This window comes from Carassius carassius, chromosome 25 (assembly GCF_963082965.1).
Source record: "Carassius carassius chromosome 25, fCarCar2.1, whole genome shotgun sequence".
Classification (NCBI taxonomy): domain Eukaryota; kingdom Metazoa; phylum Chordata; class Actinopteri; order Cypriniformes; family Cyprinidae; genus Carassius; species Carassius carassius.
Window position 1 is genome coordinate 5,788,389 of NC_081779.1, and position 20,738 is coordinate 5,809,126.

Sequence of the window (20,738 nt, forward strand, 5' to 3'; positions counted from 1 at the left end):
TGTAACATCTGGTCTTGAACCGGTATCTTCCTAATTGTATCTGCACACAGGAAACCATAAATGCTAAGGTTAGTGTTATTGCAGAAACATAACCAAATACCATGACCCCTCAAACGTTACATGTGCTGTCTTGCCCTTTTTGTCATATTTAGTATATGCTGTAAATTATATGTATATTTTCTGTATACATAGAATATGGGCTGAAATGCACAGTACACAGCTGGAAAAATGCACTGCAGCAACTTGTCCTACCAGTGTGGAAGTAATATTCAATGCAATTTTAACATGTTTTTTGGGGGGTAATTGTATGGAAATGTCTGCTTCAAACAGGTCTCCTTCAGTCGTCTGTCATCAGATAAAGAATTTTTTTTTTTTTTTACCCCACACTGAACAGTAGTTTATATTGTCACGGTGTAATGCATACCTTTTACATGTTAATATGCATACGCAGTATGCCAGTATTCTATTTCAATCCTATCCTCAGGCGCTGTCATTCTGGACTGATTGACCACACATGCTCTCAGTCACCACCACACATGTAATAGCAGCATTGCTTCTTCTATGTCTCCCTATAGGTACAGGAGAAGAAAGTCTGACACATTAATTTTGCAGTGTTCACACATTCTTTAAGTTTCTTGTCTGGTGTCTAAAATCTTTAATTAAAGACCAGCTATCCAGATGTTTCATGACAGTCTGAACGTGTGTTTTATGAGGACATGATGCATGCTTCAGCATTTCTTTGTTTTAAGCTGGTGCTATAACTTTTTTAAGGGCTTTTCACAGTCTTTTATACTTTTATAACAGATAAAACTGGTTTTGAAAGAGTGAATGAAGGTGGTGTTGAATTAAATATCCTGTAAGATGAAATGTAGATTCTATCTTGGCCCTGCGGCGATACCCTGAAGTCCTCTCATAAGGTATGAATCACATTTGATGTAACAGAAGTCATTGTGGCTGACATGCCTGTGAGCAAGTCACTTTCATAAACCAGCTTTGATGTCATTAATATTTACTTCCCCAGAATCCTCCTCTGATGAGGGCGAAGCTGCGAGGCAAGACCTTAATAGTGAGGGAGCTCATGCAAGTCTACACAGATCGATTTCACAGTCGTTTTACAGTGACTTTACAATCTCCTTTTCTTTTGAGAGCATTTCTTAAGTCTCTGCTGTGTCTCGTCTATTATTAAATAGTCTTTTTATTTATAATCCAATAAGGACAGTAAAGCAAAAACCAGTCTGACTAATCTAATATAAACATACAAATGCTTTATTGGTTGCAGTATGCAGTATTTCCCATCTGTTAGATGTACCTCAACATCCCTCACAGTTAGTCACCATTTGCTGAGAAATATTGGCACCGCTGCTGCGTTTCTTATCCCTCAGCTTTTTGGGTCTAATATTTTTTTATTTTTTTTTTATTTATTTTTTTCTGCTTTTATTGCTTAAATTGCCCATATTTTGGACATACATTTAGGTTTGTTATTCACTACGTCCCATCTGACAGATTTCTCTCAGCATCCTTCAGCATTAGTGATCATCAGTGGCTCCAACCAGAAACCTGTGCCCACTGAAATCTTCTGAAAGCACCATGGAATTTCAGCACTTAGTTCTGCTTGTATTCTTTTATTAGATATTTTGGTCAGTTCAATACGATTCAGATTTATTTGTATAGCACTTCCACAATACACATAATTTCAAAGCAGCTGTACAGAAATTGTATGCATCTGCATAACAATTTAGAGTGATGTGAATGTGTCCAAGTAATGTTAATTTCACAAATGAACAGTTCAAAATAATAGAATCATGCAGTTAGCTAACATGAATTAATTTTAGGCAGAAGCTCATTTAAAGCGATTATTATAAGTGTGACAATATACAGACATTTTGTCAGTTTAGTTAATTAATGGTGGTTGCCAAGGCAACTTTATGTATTATATATCATATTGTGCAACTGGACTTATGTGTTTTGTGAGTTGTAATAAAAACAGTGAAAAGCCATAGACTTAGATCTAAATCCTAGAATATCAGGTCTTGTTTGGCCTAGTAGAAGGGTTGCAAAGAGGTGGAAAATTTCCAGAAACATTCCAGATTTTCTTTTTTGAAATTTTGGATTGTTTCTGGAAATTTCCGGAAAATTTTCACACCTTTGCAACCCTACCTAGTAGCCAGTAAAAAGATCATTGCAGTGAGTTTTGCATGGACAAACAATGCTCACATTTGCTTATTTGAATGTATTAAAAACTAAATAAAAGCAGCTGTTTATGCTTTTAGCTACCTAGCTTTAATTTAATTTTCCCCTTATAATCAAAAAAGAAAAAAAAAAACCTACATGTTCACTGGAAAACCTTGGTTTTTGAAGCCTTGTTAAAGGGGGGTACAATAGTGTTTCGTTTATTCAGAGTTGTTCACAGTGTTAAAGAGATGGATTCTAATGCTAAACAGGGCCAAAGTTTAAAAAATAATAATTTAGAAGAATGACTGAGAATCTCTGTGCTGAAAATCTTACTGTTTTTTTTTAGATCGTGGATTTAATGACGTAGATGATAGTGGAAGTCCTTATATGAGCATTTAACTCGGAAAAGCGCGCCCGCGCACACGTCGACCAGAGGAGAACAAGACACCCATCAACGTGCTTCATTGGGAAATCGTCGGTAGCGCTGCATAGGATTTGTTCAAGAATGTCTCAAAATAAGTGTGTTTTTGGATGTGAGGGAAAGTTTACCATGTTCAGCTTCTCAAAGAACCCAGCGTTACATGAACAGGGGATGCAGTTTGTTTATCCAGGGCAGCAACGGAGTGTATCAAGTGCGTTTGTGTGTTCTGGTCATTTGAGTGACGAATGTTTTATACACAAGGCCCAAGTCGACGCTGGATTTGCACATCTTTTGCTTTTAAAACATGGAGCCGTCCCTGTGATAAAAGACCCCATTCATGTAAATACAACTGCATCAGATTTCAGTCGTGTTGGAAATCAGCACATAAGTGAATATAGGTTAATGGAAACAACAAGAAACATCAGTATGAAAACATAACGCCTCCAGGAGCTCGGCTTTTTCCGGAGAGAATTGGAAAGCTTTATTTTTCTTTTATAAATATGATCAAACTAAAGACTTTTTGGATATATGAAGGATGCAGTACTACTCTATAGGTACTCAAGATTAACATGACATTAGATGAAACTGTGTATGTTATGTACCCTTTAAAGAACACTACCTTCCCAGATTTTTCATCAACTACTCTACCTGTATGTGCAACCTCAGTGCAATAAGCCCAGATTTATTCACACATTTGTATGATTTCTGAATAATGTTTGTCAACCAGGTGGGATGTTAAATACTTTTTTTAACCAGCATCACATACACACAATCTAACTGTGTTTATGACAGGCTCTCTCTGCAGTAGGGCTCCCCATTAGCAGAATTACCGCAGCTCCACATATGTTATTAGCTGCAGAAATGAAAAAAGGTGCTCGTAACGCCCAAGGCTCAATGTCTCCCTTAAACATCAGTCATAAAAAAGCCTTGCTACCACCCCTCAGAGCTCTTCCAGCCAATCAGGCACCAGGAACCAAGCCAGGTTGCCCTTGCAAAAAACCCTTAATGTGTCCTAAAAGTTTGGCATCTCATGCACAGGTCGTCTTCAGTCAGAGAGGCCCTGGAGAGGACTGGAGGGGGACGACGCATCTCTGGGCCAAAGGACAAAACTTCTGCATCCATCTAGACTCTTACATCCCTGTTGAGGGACAGAAAAAAATGGCTCCTCACCTAAGCATGAGCAGGTAAGATCTCAAACAAATGGTGACTCTTATGAAAACATGGAAAAGATCTTAAAACACCTTGGTGTGACTATTTCCCTCTGATGAGTTGCTTTGTAAAACAGGCTGTGAGGAACGTAATTTGGCATAGAATTTAAAAGACCTGCACCTGCACCTTTTTAGTGCATTAGGTGTGTGATACACTTATTTAGGACCTAAATTGAGCCTTAACTGCATTTTGTGTTATTCTATTGGTGTTTTTTGCCTTTGAGTTTTCAAGGCAGGTTGTTCTCTGTTTGTGCCATAAAGATAAAATGTTTCCGCCATCACAATCTTTTCATTTAAGATTTTCTTTTCTTCTAAGCGCCTTTGTAATTATAGTTTAGATGAAAGTTGAGGAGGAACTTCCCTCAACATCTGGATGAAAGACAGCAGTTGGTTTGCTCAGGAAAACAGCAGTTGCCTAGCAGGGAAATCACATATCCCAACACAAATCTGATTATATTCTTCATATTTCAGTGTGTTTGTTTGCAGTATGAAAAAGTTAAACACATGAGGCCACATGTTAGCTCCTCAGTTAATCAGCTTGTGAGAGTTTTTTGTCGTAAATATATTTTTACAGTTATGCACATATATATATATATATATATATATATATATATATATATACATTACAGACCAAAAGTTTGGACACACCTTCTCATTCAAAGAGTTTTCTTTATTTTCATGACTATGAAAATTGTAGATTCACACTGAAGGCATCAAAACTATGAATTAACACATTTGGAATTATATATGGAATTATATACATAACAAAAAAGTGTGAAACAACTGAAAATATGTCATATTCTAGGTTCTTCAAAGTAGCCACCTTTTGCTTTGATTACTGCTTTGCACACTCTTGGCATTCTCTTGATGAGCTTCAAGAGGAAGTCACCTGAAATGGTCTTCCAACAGTCTTGAAGGAGTTCCCCGAGAGATGCTTAGCACTTGTTGGCCCTTTTGCCTTCTGTCTGCGGTCCAGCTCACCCCTAAACCATCTCGATTGGGTTCAGGTCCGGTGACTGTGGAGGCCAGGTCATCTGGCGCAGCACCCCATCACTCTCCTTCTTGGTCAAATAGCCCTTGATGCCTTCACTGTGACTCTACAATTTTCATAGTCATGAAAATAAAGAAAACTCTTTGAATGAGAAGGTGTGTCCAAACTTTTGGCCTGTCCTGTGTGTGTGTATATATATATATATATATATATATATATTGAAATTACTTTTTTTGCGAGTGAAAAGCACTATAATTTTTTTTTTCATTATGTAAATTCCATGGTCAAAGGGTTTAGGAACACTGCACAGAACATTAATAAATGGTATACCACAAACATTATCCACAAACCATATTCATATAGCACTTCCAAATAAGTACCACGGTACTACCATGTTTTTTGTTAATGGTTTTTTGGACAAGTACCATAATATTGCCATCTGATCTGTGACTGCATGCCACAGTTTTGTAAGGGAATTTACTCAACATTTTTCTATGTAATTATTTTTACCTGCTTATAAGCATAAAAGTATAAGGAAGGAAGAAAGTGTATACATTTCACAGATAAATTTACTAGCTTTTTATGAGTGGAAATGATGATGCTCATGTTGAGTGAGTCAGATGCTGTATAAATCACTCAGAGTTCCTGGTATTTTTACACTGTTGCTGATTGCTGATCTCTTATACTATGATCTGTCAGCAGCTTGTGATTTCCAGAGCGTTCCCTAATACGTTTGTGCCTGATGATGGCTGAGTGGGAGAAGATATTCCTCCCCACATGGATTACGAGTGTGTCAGCAGGATCAACTCCAAGATTTAGATAGCCCTGCTTCCTAATCTGAGCTTCACCCACTACTGTATAAGACAGAGAAACCTGCAGTAGCAGATGGTCTCAGACGACAATACCGATAATATGTACGAGACGCTAATATGTAATATAATGCATAATAGTACATAGTGGATATTAGGACTAAGTAATATGATATGTAAAAATTGATAGTCTGAATGCACTGTAAGTCACTTTGGATAAAAGCGTCTGCTAAATGCATACATTTAATTTACATTTTTTTATTTTAATTTCATAAATTTAAGTATTAAAAGATTACCATATTATCTAGTTAAATGATACTCCCATGGCTCATGTTCACAGTGTTTATTTATTTACTTATTTTATGATAATGCTTTTTTACACTATAGTCCTTGAAAAGAACATTTTAAAGTGTTTGCAGAACTAACCATGATCACAAAGTAACATCTTGATGTCTAGAAATAGTTTTCTCTCCAAGTTTTGTGTGTGTGTGTGTGTGTGTGTGTGTGTGTATATATATTTATATATATATATATATATATATATATATATATATATATATATATATATATATATATATATATATAGAAATTATCATAGCAAATAGGTGTCTCTAGGTGGTTTCAGTTTTAATAATTTTTATTTCTGTAAAAATCAGTTTTGAGAGCCATAACTATCATATAAGAGAGGGAGGGTTGGGGATACTTTAAGACACTGTGAGTGATCAGGAAAGCTGCCAGGGAATCTGGCTCACACACCAAAGCCAGCACAGCTCAGGGGCCACTGCCATATGTGTGAGACACACAGACACACACACACACACACACACACACACACACACACACTCTCACACAAAACTCTCTACTTTCACATTATAGTGGATTGTTTCCCTTCATATGCACATTCTCTCATTTATTTCTCTTAATGACCATGAACATCACAGATCTGAAGTTGTATAATTATCTGTATTGTGTTTCATTGCTCTGTCACCCTCACATACGCTTCTCCCTCAACAGCTGAAAATGAAAAATACAAGCTGTTATTTTTGTATAATAGAACAATTGCTTGCAAAGCAAAACCATTTGTCAAGGGATTGAGATTACGCTGAGAGAGAGGATCATTTTGACAGTCCTAACAGGGTGTATGTGAGTTGCATTGTACATGTATTTATAAGAGCATTATATCCCATTCAAAAGTTTGGGTTACGTAAGATTTTATATTCTTTATTAAAAAAATAATAATTTTCATTCATTAAAAATGCAACAAATTGATCGCAATTGACAGTAAAGATGTATCGTGTTACAAAAGATTTCAAATGCTGTTCTTTTTATCCTTTTAAGAATCCTGGGGGAATATATATATATATTTCATGTGACACTGAAGACTGAAGTAATGATGCTGAAAATTCAGCTTTGACAACACAGGAATAAATGACATTTTATAATATATTTAAATAGAAAACAGCTATTTTAAATTGTAATATTATTTCACAATGTTATTGTTTATTACCCTAAATGTTTGAACATTTGTGTGAGAAATAGACTGAAATGTAAGTTATTATTGACTCAAAGATGTCATTCAGATCTTGACATGCGCCTAATCACATCCATGACAAGTTCTGATGTCTCAGTCTTTCTTTTGAGGCAGATATTTGTAATGAATTAATGTCAGGAAACTCAAACACATAATGACTGATGGGTAGGCCGATTGGTTTGTGCTGTTACAGAGACTGCTGTGTATTCTCAGGGCATCTGTTTCAGAAATCTGTCCGGTAGCAGAATATTGTATGCATAATATTTGCAAAAGTCCAGTCAGTGGAATGACTCTATGTGTCCTATGGACGGACTGGGTTAGGTGTATGTGTGATGCTGTGGATAGATGGTGCATATTGTGTGTCTGTACCTCTGACCCAAGAGAATGACTCATCATTACTGTAGCACAGTATCTCCGTCCTGTGCCTCTCTAGCCAATTTAAAACAACACACACATGAGGATGCTAGAGAAGACAGGTGGCTCAGTGTCTCTGTCTCGCTCTCAGCATTGCTCTGTGATAGTTTTAGATGTTCATCTTCTACATTATTTCTTCCTAAGTGCTAAATATTTGGCAACATGTGCTAGTTTTATATGATAATGATGTTTTGTGAGTCTAAATGATGTCTGTCTCTGGCAGGAGCTGGGTCTGGCGACGGACATTGGCAGGGTGTTTAACACGTCTCATTGTCTTCGTGTTGCTCTGTGCACCGGCTCTCGCTCGTGAGTATCTTCTCAAAAGAATGGTTGGTGTTTAATGCGTCCCAGAGTTTTAAACTGGTCTTAAAATGTAATTACAATGCTACTCATTCCATAATGCCTTTCTCTTTCCTGTTTTTTAGTCATTGTTGTGGTTTGTCAGGCAATAATGCATCTCAGACGGATATGAGAAATCAATAAAACCGTCCGAGATGTAGATGAGTTTATTTCTTCATCAGAACAGATTTGGAGAAATGTTGCTCACCAGTGGATCCTCTGCAGTGAATGGGTGCCGTCAGAATGAGAGTCCAAACAGCTGATAAAAACACGTCCATCTGTTAACATCTTTTAACTTCAAACTGTTTCTTCTGGCCAAAATGCGAGTCCATAATCAATAATAATGCTTCTTCCAGTGGAAAAAGTCCATCTCCTGTTGTCCTCATCAAAATCCTCCAACATATATGTTTAAAATGTATTTCTCTCCTGATTAAGATGAGAAAGCAATATTATGGGTTGAGGACTATTAGAAATAACAGTTTAAAGCTGATGTCTTGTTGGATTTCTTTCTTACAAACATGCAGCTTTTCACAAGACGTTATTATTATTATTGTCATTGTGATGTTTTTATCAGCTATTTGGACTCTTATTTTGATGGCACCCATTCTCTGCAGATGATCGACTGGTGAGCAAGTGATGGAATGCTACATTTCTCCAAATCTGTTCAGTTGAAGAAATAAGCTCATCTTTTCAACAAATGTGTGCGTTTTACTGAATGCTAATAAAGCACAAAAGAGCATTTAAATAGACCCAAATTATGACAAATATACTTTCATTTGACTTAAAAATAGTACCACGACTCTTGATATACTTGGATAAATCAGTCTAATATAGCGATAGCGATAGCGATAACACCAAACCAACCTCTAGTGATTTAACCCCTGTCATGTGACCTTTACAGTTGTTTTGTTTTGATCAGTGTGTGGTCCTCATTGAATCACTGTACATGTCTACCAGCTAGTATAAACGTGTGTGTAAGCGACTGCATGAAAACTGTGGTAGGAGTCTCGGCTTAGTCCCTCATTTACGCTAATGGGTGGTTTTAAAATGACACAAGAGGATATGAGGGTTTAAAGTGCTCCCAAACGTCTCTGTGCCCGGAAAAACAGCACTGTAAAAACTCAAGAGAATGCCTTTTTTACTCTGGTACCTCTCGCAAGTGCCTGATTATTTCAGGCTTTCAAGAAGTTCCAGATGTGAGTGTGTCTGTTCATACTTTACCTGTGAAAAGCGCTGCGTCAGCTGATCAAGCCCCTCCACCTTCTCACGTCCGTTATTTCATGATTTCCTGCACTGCAGTTTTGGCCTCTTTTGACTCACAGAGCCGAAATCTAATGTTCATGGGAGGAAACTGTCCTTGTGATGGATGGAGTGTCACACTTGTTTTCCCGTTGTGAACTTACATTAGATTAATACAAATGAGCACAGATGATTGTCAGTCTGACCTTCTGCAAGCTGTCCTGCAGGCCCACACATGTACACTTACAGTACATCCATAATGCATAACATCTACAAAATACTTCCTCTCTGTAATTATGACACATTTATCATGTCTTATATTCAGCCGTGCACATACTGTATGGCCTTAAAATTATGCTTGCGCTGATTATGACTCCCTCTTTTGGTTAGAAAATCATATAGATTGAGTGCGCTGAATGGCATTGCATTCATTAGCTTAACGAAAATAGTAATATGCAAATAAATGTGAAAAGTTATGTATTTTATTTATATTTAAATAATGCATGTACAACTTAAAATATCATTTTGTATCTAATATTTTTCAAGAGTCTCTTGTATTTATAAAAAATATCAAATTTGCTGTATGCTATCTCTATTCTAACTATGATTGACATTATTTCAAGCTTTTATCATTTAGGTATATTTAATTTAATTAAAATCCAAATATAATATTTATTTAGCATTTTATAATTAAATCTGAAATAGAAAATTATGTCAGATATTTTATTTCATTTGACTACCAAAATGAATGAAAAATCTACTATTATTATTTTTGTTGTTATTATTATTATGTTGTAAAAGGTATGTGTTTGTGGTACAATTGGCCTTCTGTTATAAGTTGGGTGAACATCACCTCTTTTACAATCTGAGCATATTCTCTGGTGATCTGTCACTGCAGACAGGCCTGAAATGACACTCATGTCACTTATGATTTTTTCAGAGCTGGATTTGAACAGATTAGATGGAGACACAGTGTGCCCAACCATGAAGAATGGACAAGATGACCTTCCAGGTAAAACTGAGCCACTCTGAAAAACATAATGTGAACTTTTTTCATCATATGTGTGCATGAAATAAAGACTTTTGAGGATTGCATGTGTTATACATATTGCATGGTATAAAAAATTGCATATATATATATATATATATATATATATATATATATATATATATATATGCAGTACACATATCCAATATTAAAACCTTTTGGTTATCTAAAAGATGTCCAGCACTTTTATTTTAAAAAATATATCTGCACACTAGAGCACTTCTCATGACTGTTAGTATAAATATTTAACCACCATCCTTTATGCATTATTATCATTAAAAACATTCTTCATTCAATCATTGTTTACCTATAAATAGTAGTTTTCTGTATGCAGGATACGCAGCAGCACAACACTGTTTGTTTTATTAGGTAAAGATGCTGAGGCTGATAGTCGCCTTATTTTAAGACATCTTTAGATCTCAAACGAGGCAAATAAAACTTTGGTTTCTGGCCAGCCAGTTTCTGCAGTGGAAACACTTCTAACTCAGCAAGATCTTAATTGGTTGTGACTCTTTTAGCTTTTAACAAATAATGCAGAGGTTGCAACCTCAAATCACAAACATGTGCTGCTCTGTGCACAGACTGGAAACAGGGAGTAAGCAAGATCAAATGCAATTAAGTAAACAGATGTTAAGAGACCTAATGCATGTTTTTGGACAGGATATGTACATAAATGCATATTAATTTTGGTTTAAATCATTTATTGCATGAATTTCTCACAAATGCTAATGGCATTTGTATTACAATACGGATATAATCAGAATCAAATGAGATTTATTGTAAATTGCATTTACAATTTGCAATTGAAATGATTAGATTTTAGGCTTTAAAACAGACAGCAAAAACTAATTTATTTTGTATTTGTTTCAGAAATTAGTAGATTTTAGGCTTTAGGACAGACTTTTAAAAAGATTTTGTTCCAGAAATTATTAGGTTTTAAGCTTTCTGGATAATTTTTTTTTTAAATAAATTAAAAGAAAATTGTCTAAACGGCTAATTTTGGTTCAGATTTGGACAGTCTGAACTATCTATCTTACAAAATGACATTGTAGACAATCCTAAAGATCTTATCTGGAAAAACAAATTATATACATTGTGCACAAAGAACACTTATTTGATCAGAATTGACTCTACCTTGTAATAGAAATTCCATTATGGCTGCTTCAGGATTTTTGAGTATTTAAAGAGTGTATTTGTGTGTGGCAGGGTTTGATCTGATCACACAGTTTCAGTTGGATGTCATACCCATGAGGGGCGTCAGAAAGGTAGAAGGATCCACACCCCTCCAGGTGGCATACAGACTCGACCGAGAGGCCAACTTCCAGATCCCAACCAGGTAACAATAAACCTGACTGCTCGCCAAACTATACAACTATAGTTTATTTACATGTTTAAATGGTATGAAACACACATACAACTTCATATAACTTCACTTACATCTTATGTGTATCAGTGCACTTCATGAACTAAAGCTAGAAATGTTACACACGCATAAGTTTGTTGACATAAATGGAATTTGTTCAGGTGTTACATTATTACAGGTCAGAGACAGGTGTTATCAGGCTCTGAACAGTCAGCTTCTAATAATGCAAAAACTGACTTGTCTGAACCCATGCAGATCCGCTCAAGCAGAACGCTGCATACCCAGACACCCCATACAATCAGTTTCGCTGACACAAATTGTCATGTTTCAGTTTGGTTGTAAAGGGTTTGTTTTATTTATTTATTTATTTATTTTACTCTCTGCTGTGTGAGCATCTACGTAGATGGGTTAAATGAAGAGCACAAATTCCAAGTATGGGACAGCATACTTGGCTACATGTCACTTTTACTTTTACTTCATATGCTTAAAGCAATAGTACACCCAAAAATGAAAATCTGCAGCTTTGGAGAAATATAACATTACATCACTTGCTCACCAGTGGATCCTCTGTGAATGGGTGCCGTCAGAATGAGAGTCCAAACAGCTGATAAAAACATCACAATAATCCAAAAGTAATCCACACCACTCCAGTCCATCTATTAATGTCTTGTGAGGCGAAAAGTTGTGTTTGACATTTTTAACTTCAAACCATTGCTTCCAGCTATATGGAGGAATTATTGGGTCAGATTATAAACTAAAAGTTTAAAAATAAAAGTCTTAAACCAAAACTAAAAATCTAAATTTGAAACTTAAAGTCCAAGTCGACATATGACTCTAAAGTGCGAGTCGTCTATCCATAATATTGTTTTCTCCAGTCAAAAAAAGTCATCCAGTCTGAATCAGGAGAGGAATATGCAGGTCAAGCACCATTTACAAATAAATATTCAGTGTCAGTTCTGAACTGATATAACGGTGGATTTTGATGTGAGAGAGGAAGTGTGAACTGAACGTAAAATTTTCAGACACTTAACTGTGGACATAACTGCATTTAAATGCAGTTGAAAGAAAATATGTTACATTTTAAATAGTTTAATGTGACTGCAACTGGGGATGCATCTTTGTAAAACAAGCATGAACATGAAAGACAAGGATAACACTAATCTCTATTAATAGAGTCCAACTTTACTGTAACAAAAAGGAAATCGTTATCTAACTGATACTACCCAGCAAATTTTGAAATGGACTCTGAGTGTCTGACTTTGAAGTGCTAATATCTATTGTGGAGAGCATGGCTTACAAATGGAACTGGAGAAAGTGATTTCTTGAGACAGAGATTATTCCAAACAGTGGCCCTCATTTATTCTACTAGCTAACAGGAAACTCCATATTTTTGGCCTTGCCTCGATCCATTTACAAGCTGCTTAAAGGGCGCTCTAGCTTCATTTGTAAGAACATCTCCCACAGAGCACCTCTGCCCATTAAAACGCCACACGGGTCAAGCCCAGAGAGGGTGCGTGTAAAACCGGACAAGGTAATTGATTCTCAGATGCTGTGGTGTTCAGTCACTGTCTACAGCCCGGCCTCTGATTCTTAAACACAGTGCAATGAAAGCTAGCACCGTCCCTTTGAAATAACTCATGGACAACACACAGGCTTTGAAGATGAAAGTGGAATTGGCTCTGATCTATTTGGCATTCATAGTTTAATCTCAGAGCAACTTGAAGCCGATCTGCTCTATGCATAATGCAGGGCTATTCCCTTGATGACCAGACAGTAATGGAGGTGAATTACTATTCTTACCGGTAATAGATCCATTTTATAAAAAGATGCTTCGTAACAAGATAGTAACTTCATTATGAATTTGCAGAAGTAGTTTTGTTTAAAAACCTATCAATGCAACATTAAATAGTGTAAGAATTTGCATTGAATTTTTTAGAAATTCTTGCAATTCTTGAGAAATGCTCCACAATTGTACAGTACTTGCTACTAGTTATTAAAATAGCCATTTTTTTTCATATTTGAAATGAATCACTAGAATGATTGTAACAAATTTACCATTTGTTATCTTTTATTTAATTCTTTTATTATTTCATTTGGAACTATTAATTCCAGTTTATTTTAGTTTCACTAAAACAACCCGGTCACAGATCATAACTCAATAATAATTAATATTAAAATATGTCTAAAATTTAAAACAGGTATCAGAACCTTGTTTTTTCATCACTAGAATGTTCTTAAAGGTCAATTCACACTGTATTTTATTTTCTTCTATCTTGTATTTATTTTGCTCATTATTTTATTTTATTTCCTATCCTATAACTGCCACCAAACCACAGTCCATTAGTCAATATTCACTTAGATTAATATATATATATACAAACATATGTACATATTGTACATGTAAAACCAGTTTCAGAACGTTTTTCTTCACTAGAAATTAATGTTTTATTCATCTTTTATTTATTTAACACTTTGTTCATTTTGCTATATATTTTACTTTAAAGTATAAACATATTTTCAACATATATCCATATTTGCTGCCCACCAGGCTGAATTTTCCAAGGGGTTTCCCGGATGAGTACTCCTTCATGACCACCTTTCGGATGATCAAGAACACCATCAACAAGGTGTGGAACATCTGGCAGGTGGTGGATGAAGACGGTTTGAAGCAGGCAGGTATGCGTCTGAATGGAGACCAGCAGGCCCTGGAGTTCTTCCTCACCACTTTGGAAGGAGACGTGCAGACCGTCACCTTCCCAGGCCTTTCTGTCCTCTTCAACACTAAATGGCACAAAGTGATGGTTGGTGTGGAGAAGGAGCTGGTGACGCTCTACGTGGACTGTCAACCGGTGGACCAGAAACCCATCAAGAGGAAAGGCTATGTCAGCACGGAGGGAGACACTCTGATCGGAAGACTGGATTCTGATCCCAACACCTCTGTAGTGGTAAGAGTCACCAGTTCATTCTTCAATATTTGCTAAAATATGTAACTTTCCTAAAGGTGCGCTAAAAGGTTTTACATATAAAACCTTGTATATGTATGAAATAGATTTGCATGTAAATCATGTATAAAAATGGCTATTTATTTATTTAGTTAGTGAGTTATTAATAATAATTATCCATTATGATGTGAATAGTGTGCTTTTAACAGAAATGTTTGAAATGTAAACCTTAGTTATTTCTAAGAAGTTATTTTCTAAGTTTTTGAAGGGTTAATTCTTTCTAAGATTGAAGTTTTGCAAGGGTTAATTCTTTATTTGGAAGTATACATTTTTTATAAGACTGAATTTTTGTAAGGGTTAATTCTTTATTTGGAAGTATTAGTTTTTGTTTTTCTAAGATTAAAGTTTTGTAAGGGTTAATTCTTTCTTTGAAAGTAATACTTTTTTATAAGATTGAAGTTTTGCAAGGGTTAATTCTTTCTTTGAAAGTATTAATTTTTTATAAGATTGAAGTTTTGTAAGGGTTAATTCTCTCTTTGAAAGTATTAGTTTTTTCTAAGATTGAAGTTTTGAAATGGTTAATTCTTTCTAAGATTGAAGTTTTGGAAGGGTTAATTTATTTTTTGCTTGGGTTTTGCAGTGGATCTCTACTGTATTTGATGGTCACGGTTATTGTGAAATCCATCACATCCTGTTACAGTCTCTACCTGTGATAAATGTGACTGTCAGTCTGTGTAACTGTCACACTGATATGACAGTCAATGAGCCTAACTACCAGATTGTAGGACCTCGACACCTTGTCACTTCATTTCCAAAGAACAAATAAAAATATGTCTGATAGTGCTGTCAGTCACATCTTACAATGAAGTAAAACTGAAAACCTATAATTCTGTTAAATGTAAATCAGAAAATCCTTGTAGTTTAGGATTCAGTTATGTAGTCAAGTAAGGAAATAACTTGATTGTTCTGTGTTTTTTCAGTTTGAGTTGCAGTGGATGCTGATTCACTGTGACCCAAAGAGAGCTCAGAGAGAGAGCTGTACCGAACTTCCTCAGTCGGAGGTAACTAAGCTTTTATCATTAGCTATTAGCTTTTATTCCCGTTTTGTCTTAAATGAAAAGCTGACCAATCACAGTCTTTTTTTTTTGTGCTTAACCACCTAATCATAAAAAATCAGGTGGGTTACCTGCTAAAAGACTGAAAAGTGGTTAGTTGGTCTCCTACCCTTATCATCAAGCACTCAAAACTCCTCTAAAACGATCAAACCTTGCTAGCTAAGATCATAAAACCACCTGAGGCTGGTTTAAAGGGATAGTTCACTCAAAAATAAAATTTCTGTCATCATTTACTCTCTCTTGAGTTTAGCTGCCAAAACTGTATGCATTTCTTTCTTCTGCTGAACACAAAAGATGTTTTGAAGAATGTTAGTAACCAAAAATTTTTACAGTAGCCGTTGACTTCCATCGTTTATATGTATTTTTTTTCTCCATGCAATGGCTACCATCAACTGTTTGGTAAAAAAAAAAGAAAACAAAAAGAAGAAGATTGATTGATTGAAGAATGGGGGTTAACAAACAGTTAATAGCATAGCCATTGACTTCGGCACCCCCGCCCCCCATCCCCCCCCCCCACTTTGTAAATTAACGGCTACCAGTTTGGTTGCCGACATTCTTCACAATATCATCTTTTGTGCTTAACAGAAGAAAGAAACCCATATAAGGACAGAATTTTTATTTCTGGGTGAACTATCCCTGAAATTTGTTTTTAGCATGAAATAGCAAATATAATTGTACAAGTAAATTTTTTGTATATTTTTTTTTACAATTCTGCATAAATAATCAACATGCAGTATTATTCTAATATATGTGCTGTGAACATTTGGCATTAATGTGAACGTTCATGCATTTGCTTTGTTCTACGATGAGTTGGCCGGCGGGGCGGTATCGTAGGCCGCATGTTGTGGCGCCATCTACAGGTGTGCTTTCTCTTTTTGGTGAAGGGCTTTCATTTTCACTAACTCTGCAATAATCTTAATTCTCTCTCTCTCTCTTGCTTCTTCAGATGTATGCCAATGCTGAGGTATTTGATTTTATTTTTTACTTTGTTTTTCTTTTTTTAATCAATTAATAAATTATTATTTGAGCAAATAATCTACTGCAATGCTTTGCTACCTGCTATACTTACTGCAATCAACAAAACAAGGCTCTTTTCTGTATTTATATGCCACCAAGTAAATAATGTATTATTTTATTAAGAATTTTTCTGGGAATTGTACTTAACTATCCAAATGACTTTCTAAATGTGTTGTTCCTTAGCTCACTTGAAGCTTAAGCTAATAAAGAGGGAAGTTGGCAGCAGAGAGCCAATGATTTATATTTTATTCTTTGTTGTGTTAAAGTAATTTTGTATGGTCCTTGGGGGAGAGAGATTATTTGCAGCCTTTCCAGTTATTGATTTTGGAGTTCAGTGAAACATTGATTATATTTGGTAAAGCAAATCATCAAATGAATTCTAAAACGTTCTTGTTTATTTTTACCCATCATTTTCCTTCTTTTGCTCCTTCAACCTGTGACAGCCGGATCCCAAGCCGATCCCTGGTCCCCCTGGTCCTGAGGGTCCTGAGGGGCCTCGTGGACCCCAAGGAGAACCTGGCAGAGATGGGAGAGATGCAAGTCTTTCTGCTTATTACAAATATTTTACTAATACATATTTTTAAAAGACTTCTTGATGTTCATATGAGAAATTGCCAACAGTCTGTTCACTGGCTATCTGATGTGTATTATATATAATGATGGAAAATGTTTTTTTTTTTTCATATTATTATTATTTATTTATTAGTTAATTTAATATGTTCCAGAGTTTTTCCTGTACCAAAAGTCACGTGTGAATCTCCACCTGAGCTGTTCCTTAAACTTCATCAGTTCAGTCTTAAGCACAGACTAATGAAACGCCTCTTTCTTTGGTCTTCTTTGGTCTCTTTGCAGTTCATTAGGGATTTATTCTCTTTTTCAGGAAGGCAGGAGTTCTTTTGTCAACACCTCTGTCCTTTCTCACAGACTTACTTTTTTTTCTATTCTTCAGGGTATTCCAGGCACTCCGGGCACTCCTGGAGCTCTGGTAAGTGTGGAACATCTTCATCTCCAGCATCTTCAAAAAGACATTGTTCTTAAACTCTGCCGGAGGTCATGCTCAACAAGATTTACACCAGTTTGGGATAGAGATAAACATATCGAAATTGAGATACTGAATAATTATTTTCATGTTATTGATACTTCATGTATATATGTATATATATATTTTGACCCATACTCAGAATTCATGCTCTGCATTCAACACACACACACACCATTCATGCTGCGGTGCCCGGGGAGTAGTTGGTGGTTCGATGCCTTGCTCAAGGGCACCTAACTCGTGGTATTGCCGTCAAACTCTCTAACCACTAGACCACGAGTTTGACTCCTAACCCTAGGGTTGTGGGTTGTGTATTTATATATATATAAATATATATATATATATAAATATATATATATATATATATATATATATATATATATATATTTATATATATATATTTATATATGTATATATATATACATACATATATACACATACATATATACACATACATATATATATATATATATATATATATATATATATATATATATATATATATATTTGTATATATAAATTCATATATTTATGTATATATGTATATATACCGTATTTTCCGGACTATAATTAATATATATATATTAATTATATTATAGTCCAGAAAATACGGTATATATACATATATACATAAATATATAAATTTATATATACAAATATATATATATACATACCAGTGTATATATATATATATATATATATATATATATATATATATATATGTGTATATGTATATATACCGTATTTTCCGGACTATAAGTCACACTTTTTTTCATAGTTTGGCTGGTCCTGCGACTTGTAGTCAGGTGCGACTTATTTATCAAAATTTATTTGACATGAACCAAGAGAAATAAACCAAGAGAAAACATTACCGTCTACAGCCGCGAGAGGGCGCTCTATGCTGCTCAGTGCTCCTGTAGTCTACACTGAAAACATAGAGCGCCCTCTCACGGCTGTAGACGGTAATGTTTTCTCTTGGTTCTTGGTTCTAAATAAATGCGACCAGAAAGTCCAGTGCGATACAATATTGTACACTACTGGTCAAACATTTGGGATCGAACGATTTTTAACATTTGTGGATATTTTAACATGTGTGTATATTTGAAAAACACAAATAAGATACAAAATCTGATATACATTTTTTTTATATAAAAATAAAATACGTATAAGATATAAAGATTATAAAAGTGATATAATAATCTATACTATTAAAAGATAAACCACTAAAAATAGTTTATATTAAGCTAAAAAGATTATATAAAAGAATAGAATAAAACACTCAAATGAAAAATCACACTAAAATGTCAAATATGTATATAAAAAAAGTAGGCAACACAATATGAATATTTGTAGCATACAAAAGGATAATGGTCTTATTTAAAAAAAAAAAAATATATATATATATATATATATATATTTACAAAAGAGTATATGTTTGAGTAAAAAAAAGAGTATATATATATTTTTAAGTGCTCATAATAATAGTGGAGAGATCTCTGGGATGCTGGATTTTCTGAGTTTTCTGAGAACTGTATTATAAAATATATTGTAGTATATCAATTCCATTATACTAAAATAAAGTTTATTCAGTAAGACTGAATAATGCCTTTATTGAACTTGAATGTTATACCTAATAAAAAGTTTTGTATTATAACTCCTAATCAGAAAATGCATTTACAGGTTGCCAGATCTGAAAAATACCCAATCAGTCCAGCTTCTTGGGTCAATATATATTAAGGGAAAGTGTGGTTGAATTGCACAATCATCTGTCATAAATAGGTCAAACGCTGCTCAGATCTGACTCTGGTCCTATCAGATGAGGACAGATGCACAGAGGAGTCCTGCATGGCTAATTAAGTTAGCATAGACCCACCGTATATAAGCAACGGCTGCAGTCGCTGCTGAATGATGATAAAGCTGTTTTTTGTCTTTCTCTGTGTGTGTTGTAGGGCAGTAAAGGAGATCGAGGAGAGATTGGACTGCCGGGACAGAGGGGACTGCAGGGGCCGCCGGGACCATTGGTTAGTACTGAGACACATAGCCTTTACCACTTAATAACACAACCTAAACCAGTGATGCAATCAATGTTTTACAGATTTGCAAATCTGTAAATCTGTTTTACAGTTTTATACGAACTGTTATATTTACACTAACATTGAGCTAAATGAATCACTATGGTGGTAATTGATTGATCTTTTTATATGATCTTTTTATATGTTTGTAGGGACCGATGGGCCCTATGGGACCACGAGGACCAGTGGGAGAAAGAGTAAGGGATCCTAATAGACATCTTTCTGTAACTTTCTGCTTAAATTTATGTTGTGAAGAGTTTAAGAGGTAAACCTGGTAACTGAATATGGAGTTCAGTTCCTCCGGTTTTTGTGATTCAGCAATCTTGAAACACAATGCAAAGTCAATAAAATGTAACTTTTTGTGATTTGTTGATAAATATTTGCAAAAAAGACAGTACTACTTAAAGTTATTGACATATAAGGGTACATTCAAGACAATGATGTATTAAAAATAGAAAAGTTTTTCCTTTGTGTTTTTTAAGTTTCCCATATAGTGTTGTCAAAACTATCCCCGTTCACAAGGATCCACGAAAATGACTGAAATCCTATATTATTCATGATAGGCCAGTAGTTGGCAATGCTCACTTTAAAGAAACACTGCACACCTGTGCACATACCTACAGACTGAACACGTAATGCACACATGCATGACACAAAGACAAATTTGTATTTTTATAATTTACACAGAGACAATAATTTTGTGTAAATGAACATCCAAAATGCCTAAAAACTTGATATATATATATATATATATATATATATATATATATATATAGTTAAAAATTGTGCGATGATAATAATAATAAAAAAAAAAGATATGAATGAGACAATTGAGTGTGGGATGTGTTTGTTGTAAAAGAAAAAGAGCACTTTAAACATTTTTATTAATTTTATTTTTATTTTTTTATGTATGACTACTGTTCATCTGTCTATATTGTTCCCTTTCAGTCGGTCACTCTCGACGCCACATCGGTGACCGACGAATATGGGATATCGCTTCGATAGACCAATCTACTTC

The 20,738-nt window shown here is 34.9% G+C and overlaps 1 protein-coding gene across 1 annotated transcript in view; it reads left to right on the forward strand.

Annotated features, from left to right (window-relative positions):
• Positions 1 to 3,582: 3,582 nt before the first annotated feature.
• Positions 3,583 to 20,738, forward strand: part of LOC132103987 (collagen alpha-1(IX) chain-like) — a 31,410-nt gene continuing 14,254 nt past the window's right edge. Inside the window, exons 1-11 of the mRNA XM_059509117.1 lie at positions 3,583 to 3,777; positions 7,770 to 7,852; positions 10,065 to 10,136; positions 11,379 to 11,508; positions 14,084 to 14,480; positions 15,458 to 15,538; positions 16,539 to 16,556; positions 17,053 to 17,145; positions 17,559 to 17,594; positions 19,598 to 19,669; positions 19,873 to 19,917. Of these exons, the coding sequence (XP_059365100.1) occupies positions 3,599 to 3,777; positions 7,770 to 7,852; positions 10,065 to 10,136; positions 11,379 to 11,508; positions 14,084 to 14,480; positions 15,458 to 15,538; positions 16,539 to 16,556; positions 17,053 to 17,145; positions 17,559 to 17,594; positions 19,598 to 19,669; positions 19,873 to 19,917 (1,206 nt within the window). The 5' untranslated portion in view covers positions 3,583 to 3,598. The remainder of the gene's footprint in view (positions 3,778 to 7,769; positions 7,853 to 10,064; positions 10,137 to 11,378; positions 11,509 to 14,083; positions 14,481 to 15,457; positions 15,539 to 16,538; positions 16,557 to 17,052; positions 17,146 to 17,558; positions 17,595 to 19,597; positions 19,670 to 19,872; positions 19,918 to 20,738) is intronic.